Genomic DNA, 17,165 nt, shown 5'->3' with positions numbered 1-17,165 from the left:
TCTCAGGGCCTATCATCTGACAGATGGAGGTCACTGTCTCCCTTGAGAGGCGGAGCCTTCTACGGCATTGCACCTCAGACATATTGCGGAAGCTGCTTCGCCACCTGTAAACCCTGGCAGCAGGATAGTGGTGTCTTCTGTGGCCCCTTCTGCCTTGGACTTCCTGTTGGCCCTGCGCCCCTTGTGCCTGTGCCTCTCCTCCCAAAGGTGGCCCCCCCCGGAGGCTGAATGTGGACTCCTGGCCTCCTCCCACTTCTGGCCCTTTCTTCCTCCTCAGAGGAGGTGCCTCCAGTGGAGAGCACAACTCCCATTCCCAGGCTAAGGGAAGGCTTCCTGAAATCTGTAGGCCCCAGAAATGATGTTTACTTCAGAGTCCTGAACTGAAGCCTGTTATTCCTGTCTGAGCAGCTGTGAAGAGTTTTGAAGTATTCCTGCTCACACAGACGAATGGCAGTAAGTTTAAACATTAAATATCTGACAAGCAACACTCACGACCTCACTCACCCCTCTTATCCTGCCCATGGATGAGGTTTATACTAACGCGTCCTACCCCCCTGCCCGTTGCGCCCAAGCGAAGACCTGAAGATCGCACGGGCCCCGAAAAATCAGCATCAATTACTGCCTCAAGGGCCTTAAGTGGCCTGTTAATTAATAGCGGACCCGCATCGGAGATCATCGTGCACCCGCCCACCGAAATATCGCAATAGTGCCCGGTGACGTTGGGATGCCCCCACACACCGACATGAAAATTCTGGCCCTGGAGTCATTTCCCATTCTCTTCATGATAATTTTAGCTAATGACTCCACATCGTCAAAACAACCTTCCCCTATTCACAACTTCATAATTTTAACAGTCTCTGTGGAATTTTCTCTTAGCATTCTCCATACCAGCAGAAATAGTCCCAGGATCAGAAGTACCACCTCATAACAATAGTTTCCCAATCCCTGTTACTTATCTTTCATTAATTCACAGGATGTTTACATTGCTGGCAAGGCCAGCATTTATGGCCCATCCCTAATTGACCTTGAAAATGTGGTGGTGAGCTATCTGCTTGAACCGCACTTCAGTCCATCTGATAAATGTACACCTGGAGTGCTGTTTTATAGAGAGTAATAGCATTTCAACCTAGAGACAATGAAGGAACAGTGATATATTTTCAAGTCAGGATGGTGTATGGCTTGGAGAGGAACTTATGTTCCCTTTACAGTTCACATATTGGCATTTGTGATGGCCTCTGGAGGAGGCCAAGATGGATCCTCCATTCGGCACTTCTGGCTGAAGGTTGTCACAAATGCTTCAGCCTTACCTTTTGCTCTGCTGAGCTGGGCTCCCCCATCATTGAGAATGGGGATATTTGTAGAGACTCTTCCTCCAGTGAGTTGGTTAATTGTCCACCACTATTCATGACTGGATGTGGCAGGACTGCAGAACTTAGATCTGATCCATTGGTTGTGGGATCGCTTAGCTCTGTCTATCACTTGCTGCTCATGATGTTTGGCACGCAAGTAGTCCTGTGTTGTAGCTTCACCAGGTTGACACCTCATTTTTAGGTATGCCTGGTGCTGCTTCTGGCATGTCCTCCCACACTCTTCATTGAACCACAGTTGATCCCCTGGCTTGGTGGTAATGGTAGAGTGGAGGATATGCCAGGCCATGAGGTTACAGATTGTGTTTGAGTACAATTCTGCTACTGTTGATGGCCCACAGCACCTCATGGTTGCCCAGCCTTGAGTTGCTAGATCTATTCGAAATCTATCCCATTTAGCACGGTGGTAGTGCCACATAACACAATGGAAGGTATCCTCAAAGTAAAGATGGACTTTGTCTCCACAATGACTGTGTGGTGGTTACTCCTACTGACACTGTCGAAGAGCCCAGGCAGCCTTTGCATTTTTCATGGAACCTAGTTCACGGGCAGGATGAGGTTTTATGAACATTTTTAAAGTGTTTGAAAATTTTTAAATAAAATTAATTGACATGTCCCAGCTCATGTGACAGTTTCACATGAGGGGAGATGTCCTTAAATTTGTTTTTTTACCTTTATTCAATGTTTTATAAGTGAAACTAATCTTCTTGAGGCAGCTCTGTGCCTCAGGGAGATTTTTGCGCTCTTTTGCACGCATGCGTGAAAGTGCGCACTCCCCGACTCAGACAACACCACCCCCCCTCCCCTGCTCAGCGCTTCCGGGCGCGTGTCACGCTGGGCGGGCCTTAATTGGCCCGCCCACGTAAAATGGCAGCACCCAGCTGAACCTGGTGCTGCTTCTGGCATGCTCTGCTACATTTCTCATTGACTGAGGTCTCCAGCTGGCTTGATGTTAATGGTTGGGTAAGGAATATGCTGGGCCAAGAGGTTATAGATTCTGGTGGAGTACAAATGTGCTGCTGATGGCTCACAGAACCTCCTGGATGCCCATTTTGAACTGCTAAGTCTATTATGAATCTATCCCATTTAGCACAGAGGTAATGCCACACAACATGATGGAGATTATCCTGAAAATAAATACTGGACTTTGTCTCCCCAAGGACTGTGTGGTGGTCACTCCTTATAATATTGTCATGGACAGATGAATATGCGACAGGTAAATTGATGAGGACCAGGTCAAGCAGGTTTTTCCCTCTTGTCGATTCTCTCATTACCTCCGCAGGCCCTCTCTGGCAGATATGTCCTTCAGGATGCAGCCAGCTCAGTCAGGATATGCTACCACACCTGTTGAGGGACATTGAAGTTCCTGACCCAGAGTACCTTCTGGGTAAAATTTTTAGGTTGGCGGGCGGGTACATGCCCAACCGAGCGTAAAATGATACGCGGTGACGTCGGCCGTGCGTCCCAACATCATCGCGCGCTCTCGCAATGTTTCGATCGGCAGGCACGCGCCAGAGTTGGCAGCGCATCCGCCGACAATTAAAAGGCCTAATAAGGCCATTTAAAAGGTAATTGAAGTAAATTTTTCCCTGCTCGTCCAAATATACAGTTGGTGGGCAGGTGAAAAGGCCAAGCGGCCTTTGCACTTTTTTAGAAACCTCATCCACAGGCGGGATGAGGTTTCCAAAAACAAATAAAGATTAAATTAAAAATTTAATTTTTCATAAATAACACGTCCCTGTTCATGTGACAGAGTCACATGAGGGAACATGTTTCATAACATTTATCAAATCTTTAATTTTTTTTCAAATCAGTTCATCCCTCTGAGACAGCTCTCTGCCTCATGGAGATTATGTAGCGCGCACTCGCACACATGTGCGAAGGTTACGCTCACCCAACTCGCACTCCTCCCCCCGACAACTGAATGCTGCTTCAACTGGCCCACCCAGCGTGAAATTGCCTTCCGGGCCTGATTGCGGGTGGCGGGCGGCTTCCCGTCTGCCCCCGCCCTGCCCCCAACGAGCCTGCACGCCAAAGACAAAATCCTGCCCTTTGTGTTCTTGCTGATTTCAGTGCTTATTAAAGTGGTGCTCAGCATGGAGGAACACTGATTCATCAGCTCAGGGACGACAGTTGTTGATAAGCAGCAGAACGCTTCCTTGCCCATGTTTGACCTGATGACATGAGACTTCATGGCATCCAGAGTCGCTGCTAAGGACTCCCAGTGCCACTCCATGCTGCCTGCATACCAATATGCTGTCATGTCTCCTGGGGTAGTGATGAAATAAACTGGTACATTAGTTGAAAGGTATGATCCTGTGCGTATGACTAGCTATGATTCAGTGAACCTCTCGAGCCGATGGAACACTTCTCCCAAGTTTGCCACGAGCCCCCAGATATTAGTGGGGACTTTTCAGAGCGTCATGTTGTCATGCCCAAATCCAGTGCCAAGGTCAATGCCAGGGAGTTGATCCAGTTTTATTCTTGTGATAGATTTGTTGCAGTTATTTTGCTTGCAAGGCCATTTCACAGGTCAGTTAAAGGTTAGCTACATTTATGGAATCACATATAGGCTCGATCAGGTCAGGATAACAGATTTCCTTCCCTAAAGGGGCTAGATTGATATCACAACAATCCAGTAGTTTTGCAGTCACTATTACTAGTTTTTTTTTTATTCCAGATTTATTGAAATAACTGAACCTATATTGCCTAGCTGCTGTGTTGGGATTTGAACACGTCTTTGGAATTTTTGTCCAGGAATCTGGATTGTTAGCCCAGTATCAGGCCTCAATGACCTTGGCGGTCGTCCTCTGGCCCATGGAGCCTGTGCTGGCCCCGCCTGGGAGGGAGCGGCCAGTTCCACAGCTGGTATCTCCCCAGTCGCAACAGCCTCATCGGATGCTGCGGTCACTGGGAGAGGGGCGGAGGAGCTGCCGCCCTCTTCCTGAGCACCCTGAGAGGAGTCCACAGAGATGACAGGCAGCTGCTGAGCCAACGTGAGGTCGCTTCGGACCTTCCTGCTGACTGTGGATGGATGAGCACCGAGCTGGGAAACTTGGTGTCCAGACCGTCTCCCACATTGGCACTGACCAGCTGAGGTCAATGCCGATGTGAGGGCTTGCTGGTCCGAGCTCATCCCCAGGAAGCCCTGATTGGTCTCCTGAAGGAGCCTCTCCACGAGAGTCGCCACTCTCACGGTCTAACCTCCCATAGCAAGGAGGATGCGTGGCACTCGGACATGAGGCTCATTGCTTTGGCGATAGTCCGCGTAGACTCCTCCACCACGGACACCAAGCCAAGCATAGCCTCATGTATCTCTCCAAGATGCTCCTACACACCCGGCCGCATTTCCTGCATTTGCTGTGTCACGGACGGCTCCAGAGGCACATCCTCAGGCACCGACTGAGCATGTGCCTGGTCCCCTGCAGTCCTCCGACTGCTGGCGCCATGGGCACTCTCTACCTCCGCCCGCTTCTCTAGCGACTGAGAAGTGCCCTCACCGCTGTGCCCCAGGACACTAGCCAATGTTCTAATTCCCACTGAGGTGCTAGTATCTGCACTGGTGCCTGCCTGGCAGAGATGGTGTGACCCTGGCGAGTCCAAGACTTCAGGGCCCTCAGGTGTGAGAGGGGGCCCCTGCTGCTCCTCCTCCTGGCCCTGCTCCGCTGATGCTGAAAGGAAGAACAAGGACATTGGATCAGTTAATGTGGAGACAATGTCAGTGTACATCCCTGTCCCCCGAATCATTATACGCTCATCCTTCCATAAGCAATGGTCAAGCCATGTTGCAAACTTCAATCATTGAACATTCAGCACTGCCATGGCTGTTGGGAGAACAATGGTGACCTCAGTGCTGGGTATACATACCTGTCCGTGGCACCCCAGCCTCACCGACACTGGTGGACCTGGGCACATGGCGCCTCTCCAGATCTAGGGCCTCCTGCTTGAAGAGGCTGAGAAACACCACCTGGGCCAGCCCTCTGCCAGTCCTCACCTGCTCGGCGGCATCATGTGGCATTCTTCTCCTGAAAAGGAGAGAAGAGCATTGATTAGTGCTACTTGTACCTGGATTCTCTTTGTGGACGGCCCACCCCAACCCACCCCAGAGTGGGACATTGCAGGGCTCCAGTACCTCCTCACCCTGCTGCTGCTGAACACTCACACAAAGATGCCAGGCCTGTCCACCCCCAACACCCCTTTGGCCAAACGCTGCCTACATCACATTAGGCACCACATGGTCTAACCTTCCATAACGAGGAGGCGCAAGAACGTGGAGCGCAGAGGGCAGCAGATGGTTCATTGCCACGCCACCTTGAAGCTCCCCTCCCATCATGTCATCACCATGACTTTGACATGTCCTGGAGTTCCAGCAATGCGCCCAGGTGCAGCTCCTCCAGGTAGCCCCCAAAACAGTCGTGTGGGTCTCAGTGTACCACATGCTGCGGGCGCAGAACCCATCTCTTCACCACCCTCTCAGGGTGATCTCGGCATGGGCAATATCTGCTGGCCCACCCAGTGAAGGACACATGCCGGCAATGATTCAATGCAGTCACTACACTCAGACTTGGGGCGGGAGGGGGGGGGATGCGGCCAAGGGGGGAAAAGCCTACCTGCTGGGTTAAGTGACCAATGCCAACATGGTACTCACCCTTCCCGAGCGCAAGAGGTCATTGAAGTGCTTGTGGCACTAGATCCAGGTGCGTCTAACCACATCATGGGCACTCACCACCTCCGCCACCTCCTCCCAGGCATGTTTAGTCATGTGGGGGGACTCCCTTCCTGGAGTATGAAGACCTCCCGCTATGCTGCCACCTCCTCAAGGAGGGCAGCAAGGCAATCATCCAAAAACGAGGGGCACAGTGCTCCCCCTGCCCTACCCTCCTGCCTGGCCTGCTCACCAGCAGTGCTCTGGGGATACCTTCCATTGGCCGTGATTCACAGCCTTTGAAAGGCTGCAGCAGCTTTTTAAACAGGCCGACGGGTCACCATTGGACCCGGTGGTCATTGCAGTCCCACCGCCACCCGCCCACTCCCGCGGTCCTCGGGAGCCGCGATTCATGCTGAGTGGGCCTTAATTGGCACGCCCGCTTAAAATGGTGGCATGGACCTGATCGCGGGTGGCGATCAGGTTCGCACCCACCCGGTCTCACTCCGCCTGCCCGCCAGCCAGAAAATTCTGCCCATGGATAACTTTTAAATGCCCAGTGAAATGCCACTACACAAAACAATAATAAGAATAAAACTTTCTAGAGTGGGGGTGACCAAAACTACACAAAATGTGCAACTGTGGTATAAGCAGTTTTGCATTAAAATTCATTCGTACTCTTGTACTCTACGTCCCTACTTCATTTTGATGTTTTTTACAACCTATATACCTCCACTTCCAACAGATGTTGGCCTGGTAATTCATCATCATGCAATGGATCTTCGATAAGTGAAGCATTGCCTTGCTAAACAAGTCAGCAATTACCTGAACAATAAACGCCATACATAGATGCTGTTTCAGGTGAAATATGGTTTGGCATCTTTGTAAATCAAATCAATGTGAATATCAGCAGTAGCTTCATCATCACAAGAAATGAGGTTACATCATTATAACAGGTTCCAGTGCATCGTAATGCAGATTCTTTTTACACACTGGTGCAAGCAATTTTAGAAGGAGGTGAGTAAAAGGCACTGCAAAGATTTCAGATAAGACAAGGGCCTAACCTGCTGCAAGTACAGGCTTCAAGTACCCAAAAGGTGTTTTTGCACTGGCATAAACAGCACCCAAGAAAGTAATTCAAGGGGGTGACAGCAGATAAACAACATTGTTTGAAAGACTTATCAAGACATGGGGTCAACAGTTATATGGAAAACATTCAGCTAAATGAAGGCTTCGGGAAGCTATTGTAGGCTTTAGAATTGGGATCATAGAAATTTGGGGAGGAGATGGGGCAGGGGAGATCGTGCTGGAGGTTGGGCAAATGGGGGGAGGGAGAAATGGGGGGCCCTCGTGGCGGGGGAGAGGCATTGTCAGAGGTCAGGGATCTCAATGGCAGAAATTGGGATGGTGATTGTGGTAAGCCCTTACCCTTTTTCTATTTATGCAATGCTTAGGTTTGGTTTTCCCCGAGGCAGCATATTGCGATGGGCCCAACGCCTGCTTCAAACATGAAGTAATGCAGGTCTCATGCCTGCCCTTACCAAATTGGGGCAGCTGCGTACTTCCAGTCAGGAATCTGTACACACTTCCTCTCCGTCTGCTTGGGGCCTTTGAAAGCCTTGTAGCCCATGAAAAATTGGCACTAGGTAGTGCAATATCACCCGCAGTATATTTGAATCCCTAGGATGCTCTGTCTACTCTTTAAATCTGTTTCTATGACACGTGTTCTTCTATAACTTGGTTTTGTTGTATTTAGTAACACTTCTCCACATTAAATTGCAGCTGTTATCAATTTGCACATTCCACTAACCTGCCTACAGTCTTCCTGCAATCGACTATGCTTTATCTTTACCAAACCTATTAGTTTTGTATTATCATTCTGTTTTAAGTGGTTGTTCCTCCCCCCAAATCCAAGTCATCAGTATATAATGTGAATGAAAATGAATCCAACACTGACCCCTGAGTACATACTTCCAATCTTTCTCCAATGTAAGCAACATCTAATCCAAGCAATTCATGTTCATCAAACAACCTTTGACCTATGCTGCTATAATTCATTTTATATCATGGGCTGGGTTTGCATCACAGAGATGGGAATTGGGAGTCAGGAATTTTCTTGACGTCATGATTCCACCTCCATCCTGACAGTGCCGGCAGATGGGATTTTCATCTCCTGGAGGGTGGCATGACCTGGAGTTGAAAATGGAGGCATGCTCATGTCAAGGTGGCCAGGTTAAAAGGCCCGTCTCCTTTCCCAGAGACAATGGCCTAGTTCTTCAGATCTGTGTAAAGCCCCAAAACCCTCACCCCCTTCACCCCTCTCACCCCTACAACCTTCCTCATCTCCCCTTATCCCCTTTACCATTATTTGCAAAAACATTACCCTCTTTAGAAGCTTATAAACCTACAATAATAATTAAACTCACATTCCCTAGGCTGACCTTATGATGGAAGGTCATTGGTGAAGCAGCTGAAGATGGTTGGGCCCAGAACATGACCTTGAGGAACTCCTGCAGCGATGTCCCGGGACTGAGATGATTCACCTCCAAAAACTACATTCATCTTCATGTGTGCTTTATCCAGTGGATAATCTATTCCCATGCATCTGAAGGTTTTTCCACTTCCACAATGCAGTTCTTTCATTTGACAAGCTTGCCCATTGTCAGAAATAACAACCTGGTAACCACAGTATTTAATGGTCACTTACCTTTTCCAATCACATGACTGTTGTCACTCACTTCAGTAAACACAGATATAGCTCAGACTACATAACAATGATGAACTTTAAAGGAGACAACAAAAACAAAAAATGCTGGAAAAACTCAACAGGTCTGACAGCATCTGTGGAGAGAAAGATAGAGTTGACGTTTCAAGTCCTTATGGCTCTTCTTCAGAGCTAAGAGAAGTAAAAATGGGATGAAATGTATACTGTTTAAGAGGGGTGGAGCAGGTGAAGCTGGATAGAAGGCCAGCAATAGGTGGAGGCAAAGGAGAGATTACCAAAGATGTCATAAAAAAAAGGTCAAAGGGGCGTTGATGGTGGTGGTACTGGCTAAAGGAGGTGCTAATGGTGATATTAAGGTCAGAAAGCAGAATGCGATAATAGCCAGACAAGGGTAAGCATTCTGGAAAGAACAACATGAACAAATTACACATGGCCCTAGTTGGGGTGGGGGGAGGGGACGGTGGTGGGAAAAAAGATCAAAATTGGCAGGGATAAAACACTGAATAAAAATGAAAATAAATCTTAAAAATACTAATGATAATAAAAAATAATAATGATAATAAAAATAAATGGAAAAATGGTTTTAAAATTAAAACGAATATTGAAAAATGGGGATAAAAAAAGGTGAGGATGGAGGAGAGAGTTCATGGTCTGAAGTTGTTGAACTCAATGTTAATGTCCAGAAGGCTATAAAGTGCCTAGTCGGAAGATGAGGTGCTGTTCCTCCAGTTTGCGTTGAGCTTCACTGGAACATTGCATCATGCCAAGAATAGACATGTAGGCATGAGAGCAGGATGGTGTGCTGAAATGGCAAGCGACAGGAAGGTCTGGGTGTGACTGAAGGTGTTTCGCAAAGCGGTCTCCCAGTCTGTTTTGGTCTCTCCAATGTAGAGTTGACCTCATTGGGAGCAGCGAATGCAGTAGACCAAATTGAGGGAAGTGCAAGTGAAGTGCCGCTTCACTTGAAAGGAATGTTTGGGCCCTTGGACCGTGAGGAGGGAGGAGGTAAAGGTGCAGGTGTTGCACCTTCTGCGATTGCATGGGAAGGTGCTGTGGGCATGGGGCTGAGATGTTCGGGGTGATGGAGGAGAGGACCAGGGTGTCCCAGAGGGAAAAGTCTCTAAGGAATGCCGATGGGGTGGGGGGGTGGTGAGGAAATGGCAGAGGATGATCCTTTGAATGCGGAGGCTGGTGGGGTGAAAAGTGAGGACAAGGATCCTGTCATGATTCTGGGAGGGAGGGGAAGGTGTGAGGACAGAGGTGTGGGAGATGGGTCGGACAGTGTTGAGGGCCCTGTCAACCACCGTGGGTGGGAAACCTTAGTTAAGGAAGAGGGAAAACATGTCAGAAGCACTGTTTTGGAAAGTGGCATCATCGTAACAGATGCGACAGAGGTGAAGGAACTGAGAGAATGGGATGGAGTCCTTACAGGAAGCAGGGTGTGAGGAGCTGTAGTCGAGGTAGTTGTGGGAGTCGGTGGGCTTGTAATGAATACTGGTGGGCACTCTATCACTAGAAATTGAGACAGAAGTCAAGGAAGGGAAGGGAAGTGTCAGAGATGGACTGTGTGAAAGTGATGGAGGGGTGGAAATTGGAAGCAAAATTAATCAACTTTTCTAGGTCCAGACGAGAGCATGAAGCAGCACCGAAGCAGCCATCGACGTACCGGAGAAAGAGCTGTGGGAGGGGACCTGAGTAGGGCTGGAACAAAGAATGTTCCACATACCCCATAAAGAGACAGGCATAACTGGGACCCATGGGGGTATCCATAGCCACACCTTTTGTTTGGAGGAAGTGAGGCAAGCTAAAGGAGAAATTGTTCAGTGAAAGAACAAGCTCAGCCAGACGGAGGAGAGTAGTGGTGGATGGGGATTGTTCGGGCCTCTGTTCAAGGAAGAAGTAGAGAGCCCTCAGACTATGAGACAAGTTTAAGGAAGCAACACCGTTTAACTCATCCTCTTCCTGCCTCCAATCTGTGGGGCAAAATATCGGCGGGGACGAGCCCAACATCATCGTGGGTCATTTCCATATTACGTTTAGTGGGCACGCCGGAGGTGCCTGCATGCATGTCGAACTGTCAGCGGCCTATTAAGGCCATTAAAAAAGCAATTAAAGTTGTTTACAACGCTGCTTGTCCAACCTTAAGGCGGGTGGCAGGCGAAGACCCCAAGCGGCTTTTGCGTTTTTCAGAAAACCTCATCCACGGGCAGGATGAGGTTTCCTGAAGCTTGTATGAAATAAATAAATAAATTCTCCTGACTTCGCTAACATGTCCCAGCTCATATGACACTGTCACATGAGGGGACATGTTTAAATAATTTTTAATTTTATTATTTGAAAACTTTTATTATGTACTTAAGCTCCCTGAGGCAGCTCCGTGCACTTCCGCGAAAGAGTGCAGGCCCCAACTCTCCCTCCTCCCTCACCCGCACAGGTAGCACTTAGCGCTACGGACCGTGTATTACGCTGGGTGGGCCTTAATTGGCCCGTCTGCGTAAAATGATGGCGTGCAGCCGGTCGTGGCGGCGATTGGCTCCACCCCCTGTCCCGTCCCATCCCAGCCCGTCCCAGCCCGGCCCGGCCCAGCCCGATATTGGTAAGATGCAGCCCATGGTTCACACCTCCACTCTTCAGGTGTGACTTAGGAAGGTTTCCAAAACTCAGCTGCCTCGATGAAAGTTGCAGAAGTTCCATAATGGTGCCACCAACTTTTAAACAGTAGTGTGTAGGGATTCCACTCAGCCCCCTTTGCCATTCTGCTGAAAATAGCCAGAGATGGAGGTGCAAGTGGAACTTACTTCTTCACTGCTCAGCAGCCATTTTTTCTAATCCCCAGATCAGCCTCATATGTTTATAACAAACCTTTTCTAAGAGACCTTATTCAATATTTTCTGAAAGCCTATGTGATCTACACCCACTGCATTCCTTTTATTTGCTTAAATGAGTTTATTTGGGCAAGAACCACTTTTACCTCACTGAACATTATTCTTTTCCAATGGAGCACCCTTATCTTTAAATTTGTATTATCCTTTTTTATTCCTATATTGAACTTAAACTACATTGTTGTCAGTATTCCTAATTGTTTACCTATTTACATTGATTATGTGCCTATTTAATTTCCTAAAAAGGCGAACATTTAAAGTGGGCTGTATGGCAGTTCCAGCAATACTGACACCAGCTGGATCCAGTTCTGAATGGGGAGTTAAGAACAGTTCAGAACTGATGTTCCAGTAGAAAGTGTCAGTAATACTGTTGATGGTGCCAATAATACTGGTGGTAGGGCCAGTAGGAACTGCCAGTTATACTGGCGATATTACTAGTACTAGTCCGAACTGATTATTGATTATTTTTTCCAGTTTATCCAATGGTCTTTATTGCTGGTGCACTTCGCGTGAGCATCAACAGATGTTAAAAAAAAAACTAAAAGTACACAGCCCCCTTCCAATTTTGTGTGGATGAAGATGCTCAAGATTAATAAGCCTGATTCTGCAGATTTAGAGGGTATGTCCCAACAAATACTCAGAATAAAAGTTTGCTTAAAGGTTTGCAAATTTTATTGTAAAAAATGGCAACCATAAAAAAACTAAAATACAGAATTGACCCCCAAGAAAAAAACTCAGAATAAAGGTTTCAGTAAAAACTGCACCAATTTTATTGCTGAAAAAATGGAGCCGACATGAATAAATACACACTATCACTACACTAAACTGCTGACTGATTTCAGGTTGATTATGATTTTCTGTTAAGATCCATGATCCTTCTCCATGATGTAATTGTCCAGCCTGCCTAGTTCCTTCACGATCTCTTCCTCGTTCAACCCCTTCGTCTTCAGTCAATGGGTGAAACATGCTGCAGGTGGGGAGGGAAGAAGAAAAACATGAGCATTGACTCACTGAAACCATTAAAGTCACAGTTGAGGTCACTATTGAGATAGAAGCGACATCTATTGCAAGGAGAAATGGGACGTTAAAACAGATGGATATCTACAGTGAATGCAATTTAAGAAAAAACAGTGCTTGTGGAAGCACTCTTCCTGGGTGAGAGCGGGGATTTTACTGTGTCATGTGTGCCAGTGTTCGAGAAGCATGGACACATACGATCATATATGGACTGCCTCTGAGCACATCTGACCCCCATACAACAGCAGCCAGGGACTAAACAAATTGGCCTGTGACATTTACCCGTTGTCACTCAGTGATCACCAAGCGGCCCTGCATCTGAACCTGTAGGGAAAAGAAAGGAACATATCAGTAGCCTGCATGCAAGATCTGTAAACACAGACTAAATACCCATACATATAAAGTGTCTGCATGAATACAGATGATACATATCATCACTTTTAAAAGTGCTTACTGTGTGAACAGGCAATAATTGTATCTGGAGCATTGAGAGAATCGTTATCTTCCCATCCGTTACAGTGTAAAGTGCCCCCATACATGCGCTTGCCGCCCCAACTGTGAAAATCGATGCAGGATTGGTTTCAATCTGGACGGAGTTGTCACTACAAAGGACATGGTCCCAGCTGCAATGTCTCCACACGAGGCTGCTGTGGTCCTCCTGCTCCAACAGAAAACAAAAACATCGTTAATTTTACATGATTTGTCAGCACTCGGATAGCCGTAGCGTGTAACATAAGGGTTGCAGTTATACAAACACATGTACTACTCTGTGTGAAGGTGGTGAGAAATTGATCCTGGAGTCTGCAACTGAGCCTTGATACTTCCTCCTCTCCTTGAAGCCTAGATTAATCGCAGAAACCTCTTCCACATCTACTGAGGGCCGCGTTCTCTGTCTCCGGCTTCTACTAAAGGGCTGCGTTCTCTGCCTCCGGCTTCTACTGAGGGCCGCATTCTCTGTCTCCGGCTTCTACTGAGGGCCGCGTTCCCTGCCTCCGGCTTCTACTGAGGGCAGTGTTCCCTGCCTCCGGCTTCTACTGAGGGCTGCATTCTCCGCCTCCGGCTTCTGGTGAGGGCTGCGTTCTCTGCCTCCGGCTTCTACTGAGGGCCGCATTCTCTGCCTCCGGCTTCTGCTGAGGGCTGCGTTCTCTGCCTCCGGCTTCTACTAAAGGGCTGCGTTCTCTGCCTCCGGCTTCTACTGAGGGCCGTGTTCTCTGCCTCCGGCTTCTACTAAAGGGCTGCGTTCTCTGCCTCCGGCTTCTACTGAGGGCCGCATTCTCTGTCTCCGGCTTCTACTGAGGGCCGCGTTCCCTGCCTCCGGCTTCTACTGAGGGCAGTGTTCCCTGCCTCCGGCTTCTACTGAGGGCCACATTCTCTGCCTCCGGCTTCTGCTGAGGGCTGCGTTCTCTGCCTCCGGCTTCTACTGAGGGCCGCGTTCCCTGTCTCCGGCTTCTACTGAGGGCGGTGTTCCCTGCCTCCGGCTTCTACTGAGGGCCGCGTTCCCTGTCTCCGGCTTCTACTGAGGGCGGTGTTCCCTGCCTCCGGCTTCTACTGAGGGCCGCGTTCCCTGCCTCCGGCTTCTACTGAGGGCCACATTCTCTGCCTCCGGCTTCTACTGAGGGCCACGTTCTCTGCCTCCGACTTCTACTGAGGGCTGCATTCTCTGCCTCCGGCATACCCAATACCTCAAAGACACATGAGACAGAATTTTTCGCTGAGCAGGCAGGCGCATGCCCAACCAGCTCGAGTGTAAAATACCGCGTGATGATGTTGGGTGAGCGTCTCAACATCATCATGTGCTCGCACGATATTTCGCTAGCTGGTGCGTGTGAGAATCAGACCGCGCCCACCATTAATTACAACTAAAAAGGCAACTAAGGTAGATTTTCCATTGCCCATGTGATTTCACGCTTGTCTCATGGGCAAAACGGGCAGGCGACAATTTGGAAAACCTCATCCATCGGTGGGATATGAAGGTATAGCAGTGTGAGTAGTCGTGAGTAGTAAGGAATTTTGGAGATAGTTTGCTGCTGGTTGCATTTTGGTACTTGGCAGCTTCATCCCTGTTCAGGGATTCATCCTCAGCATTTCCAGGTTTCATTTCAGGACCGATTGGTGTCCTCAAGGCCCCCAGGGCATTCAGACTGTGTGGACCCTTCCAGGTATCAGACAGCCTTCTGTTACCCTGGTAATAGGAATTGTGGTCTCCACTGGAGGCACCTCCTCTGAGGAGGAAGAAAGGGGCAGAAGGGAGAGGAGGCCAGGTGCCCCTGTGCAGCTTCCAGGGCAGGGACCTGTGGGAGGAGAGGTGCAGGTACAAAAGTCGAAGGGCCAGCAAGTAGTCCAAGGTGGAAGGGGCCGCAGAAGACACCACAATCCTGCTGCCAGCGTTTACAGACAGCAATGCAGCTACCTCAATATGTCCGAGGTGCAGTGCTGAAGGAGGCTCTGCCTCTCAAGGAGAGTATGACCTCCATCTATCAGATGATTGGGCCTGAGATCAGCTCCGACTGTACAGGTGGACATCCCATGCCAGTGGCTCTGAAGGCCACAGTGACCCTCAACTTCTATGCCTCTGGCTCTTTCTAGGGGTTAGCGGGAGATCTTTGTGGAGTCTCCCAATCAGCTGTCCACAGTTTTGTGAACCTGGTGACAGAAGCTCTGTTCAGGCGGGTATTGACTTTCAATCATTTCTGTACGGACGAGGCCAGCCAGGCTGAGAGAACCAGAGGCTTTGCAGTGATTGCTGGGTTCCCCCATATCCAGGGTGCCATCGACTGAACACATGTGGCCAGCAAGGCACCAGCGGGTCAGCCGGGTGCCTTCATCAACAGGAAGGGCTTCCACTCTATGAACGTGCAGATAGTGTGTGACCAGGATGCAGATTCTGCAAATCTGTGCAAGGTACCCTGGCAACTCCCATGATGCTTACATCCTCAGACACTCCTAGATGGCGAGGCAATTCAGTGCTCCAGCCCGACTGGATGGATGGCTGCTGGGTGACAAGAGCTATCCGTTGAAGACGAGGCTTATGATGCCTCTCCACCACCCAAGAACAAAGGGGCAGAGAAGTATTACAATATGAGTCTTGCCTCCACAAGGGCGGTGGTAGACCATAGGTCTTCTCAAGGTGCACTTCCAATGCCTGGACCGTTCAGGGGGGAAGCACTACAATACCCCCCAGAGCGGGTGTCACTGATAGTGGTGAAATACTGCGGTCTCCACAATCTGGATCTGGCAAATGAGGAAGAGGATCTTGATGCAGCTGCACAGCTCACAGGGGATGAATCCAGTGTTGAGTTAAAAGAGGAGCATGGTGAGGAGAATGCTGAGGGTGTGGAACCAGACCTTGGTAACCTTCAGGGAGGCAGGGATGCCTTGATCCAACATTCCTTCAGATAGGCTACCAAAGATCTGCTTCCACCTCATGCCAGGGCTGCCACCTCCATCCCGGATGTCTGAAATGACCCTTTCGTTTGTCCACTCAATGCCTGTGCAATAAAGTATCCAGCCACTCATGTCCAGCATTACATACTGGGGTACCCTGCACCAGAAAAAAGGTGAAGCATACTCAGGCCATCAGAACCAAAGCAGCTGTAATTTATTATCATATTGAATGCATAATGACATTACAATTACTGGCGTTGATGTCCGCACCAGCCGACATAAACCAAATGTAAATGAACAGAAAATTACCTGTGACCAGTCTCTCTTGTGCTCATGGTGCCTTTAAATTACGTTTCCAAGTGCTACACCCAGGTGCTCCCCCATCACTGGCACCAGCATTGGAGACAGCCTGCTGACTCTGCTGTCTTTTTGGCCTTGGTGACCTTAGTGGTCGTCCTCTGGCCAGTGGAGCCTGCGCTGGCCACGCCTGGGAGGGAGCAGCCAGTGGCCCAGCTGGCATCTGCCCAGTCATCGCAGCCTCATCAGATGCCGCGGTCATTGGCAGAGGGGCAGAGGAGCTGCTTCCATCATCCAGAGCGCCCTGAGAGGAGCCCACAGAGACGACAAGCAGCTCATGCACCAATGTAATGTCGCTCTGGCCTCCCTGCTCACCATTGATGGACAGGCACCTAGCTGAGATACTGTGTGCCTCATCCATCTCCCACACTGGCACTGACCATCTGAGGTCATTACCTGTGTGAGGGCTTGCAGGTCCAAGCACAATCCCAGGAACCTCTCATTCTGTTCCTGGAGCTGCCTCTCCATGAGAATCGCCACTCTCTCAATGGAGGAGGCAGTGCACTCAGCCATGAGGGTTAACGCAGTGCTCATGCTCCACACATCTCACTGGACATCCAGCATCTGCTGCCTAATGGACAACCCCAGAGACTCATCAGCTGCCTTCAACTCAGCATCATTCTGGTCCCCAGCAATCCTCTGACTGTCGACTCCCTGGCCACTCTCTGCCTCCACCTATACCTCAAGCGAGTGTGAATTACCCTCACCAATGTGCACAGACATTCTGGCCACCGATCTAATGCCCACTGAGGTGCTGGTATCTGCACTGGTGCCTGGTTCAGAGAGCA

The 17,165-nt window shown here is 49.2% G+C and overlaps 1 protein-coding gene across 17 annotated transcripts in view; it reads right to left on the bottom strand.

The window, feature by feature from the left end:
• Positions 1–12,271: 12,271 nt before the first annotated feature.
• Positions 12,272–17,165, bottom strand: part of LOC144682414 (uncharacterized) — a 96,029-nt gene continuing 91,135 nt past the window's right edge. For 14 of the 17 annotated variants that reach the window (XR_013577051.1, XR_013577044.1, XR_013577048.1 and 11 more), the window contains one exon: positions 12,278–13,297. Coding sequence is in view for 2 of the 17 variants with exons in the window: in XM_078544827.1 (XP_078400953.1) it covers positions 13,239–13,297 (59 nt within the window). In the remaining 15 variants the exon portion in view is untranslated. Of the gene's footprint in view, positions 13,298–17,165 lie in introns of all 17 variants that reach the window. The other 3 variants (XR_013577032.1, XR_013577035.1, XM_078544832.1) reach the window with 3 other exon arrangements.

The sequence above is a fragment of the Cetorhinus maximus genome, chromosome 1, assembly GCF_964194155.1.
Source record: "Cetorhinus maximus chromosome 1, sCetMax3.hap1.1, whole genome shotgun sequence".
Classification (NCBI taxonomy): domain Eukaryota; kingdom Metazoa; phylum Chordata; class Chondrichthyes; order Lamniformes; family Cetorhinidae; genus Cetorhinus; species Cetorhinus maximus.
Note: the sequence above shows the minus strand (reverse complement) of the source record. Positions and strands in the feature narration are given on the sequence as shown.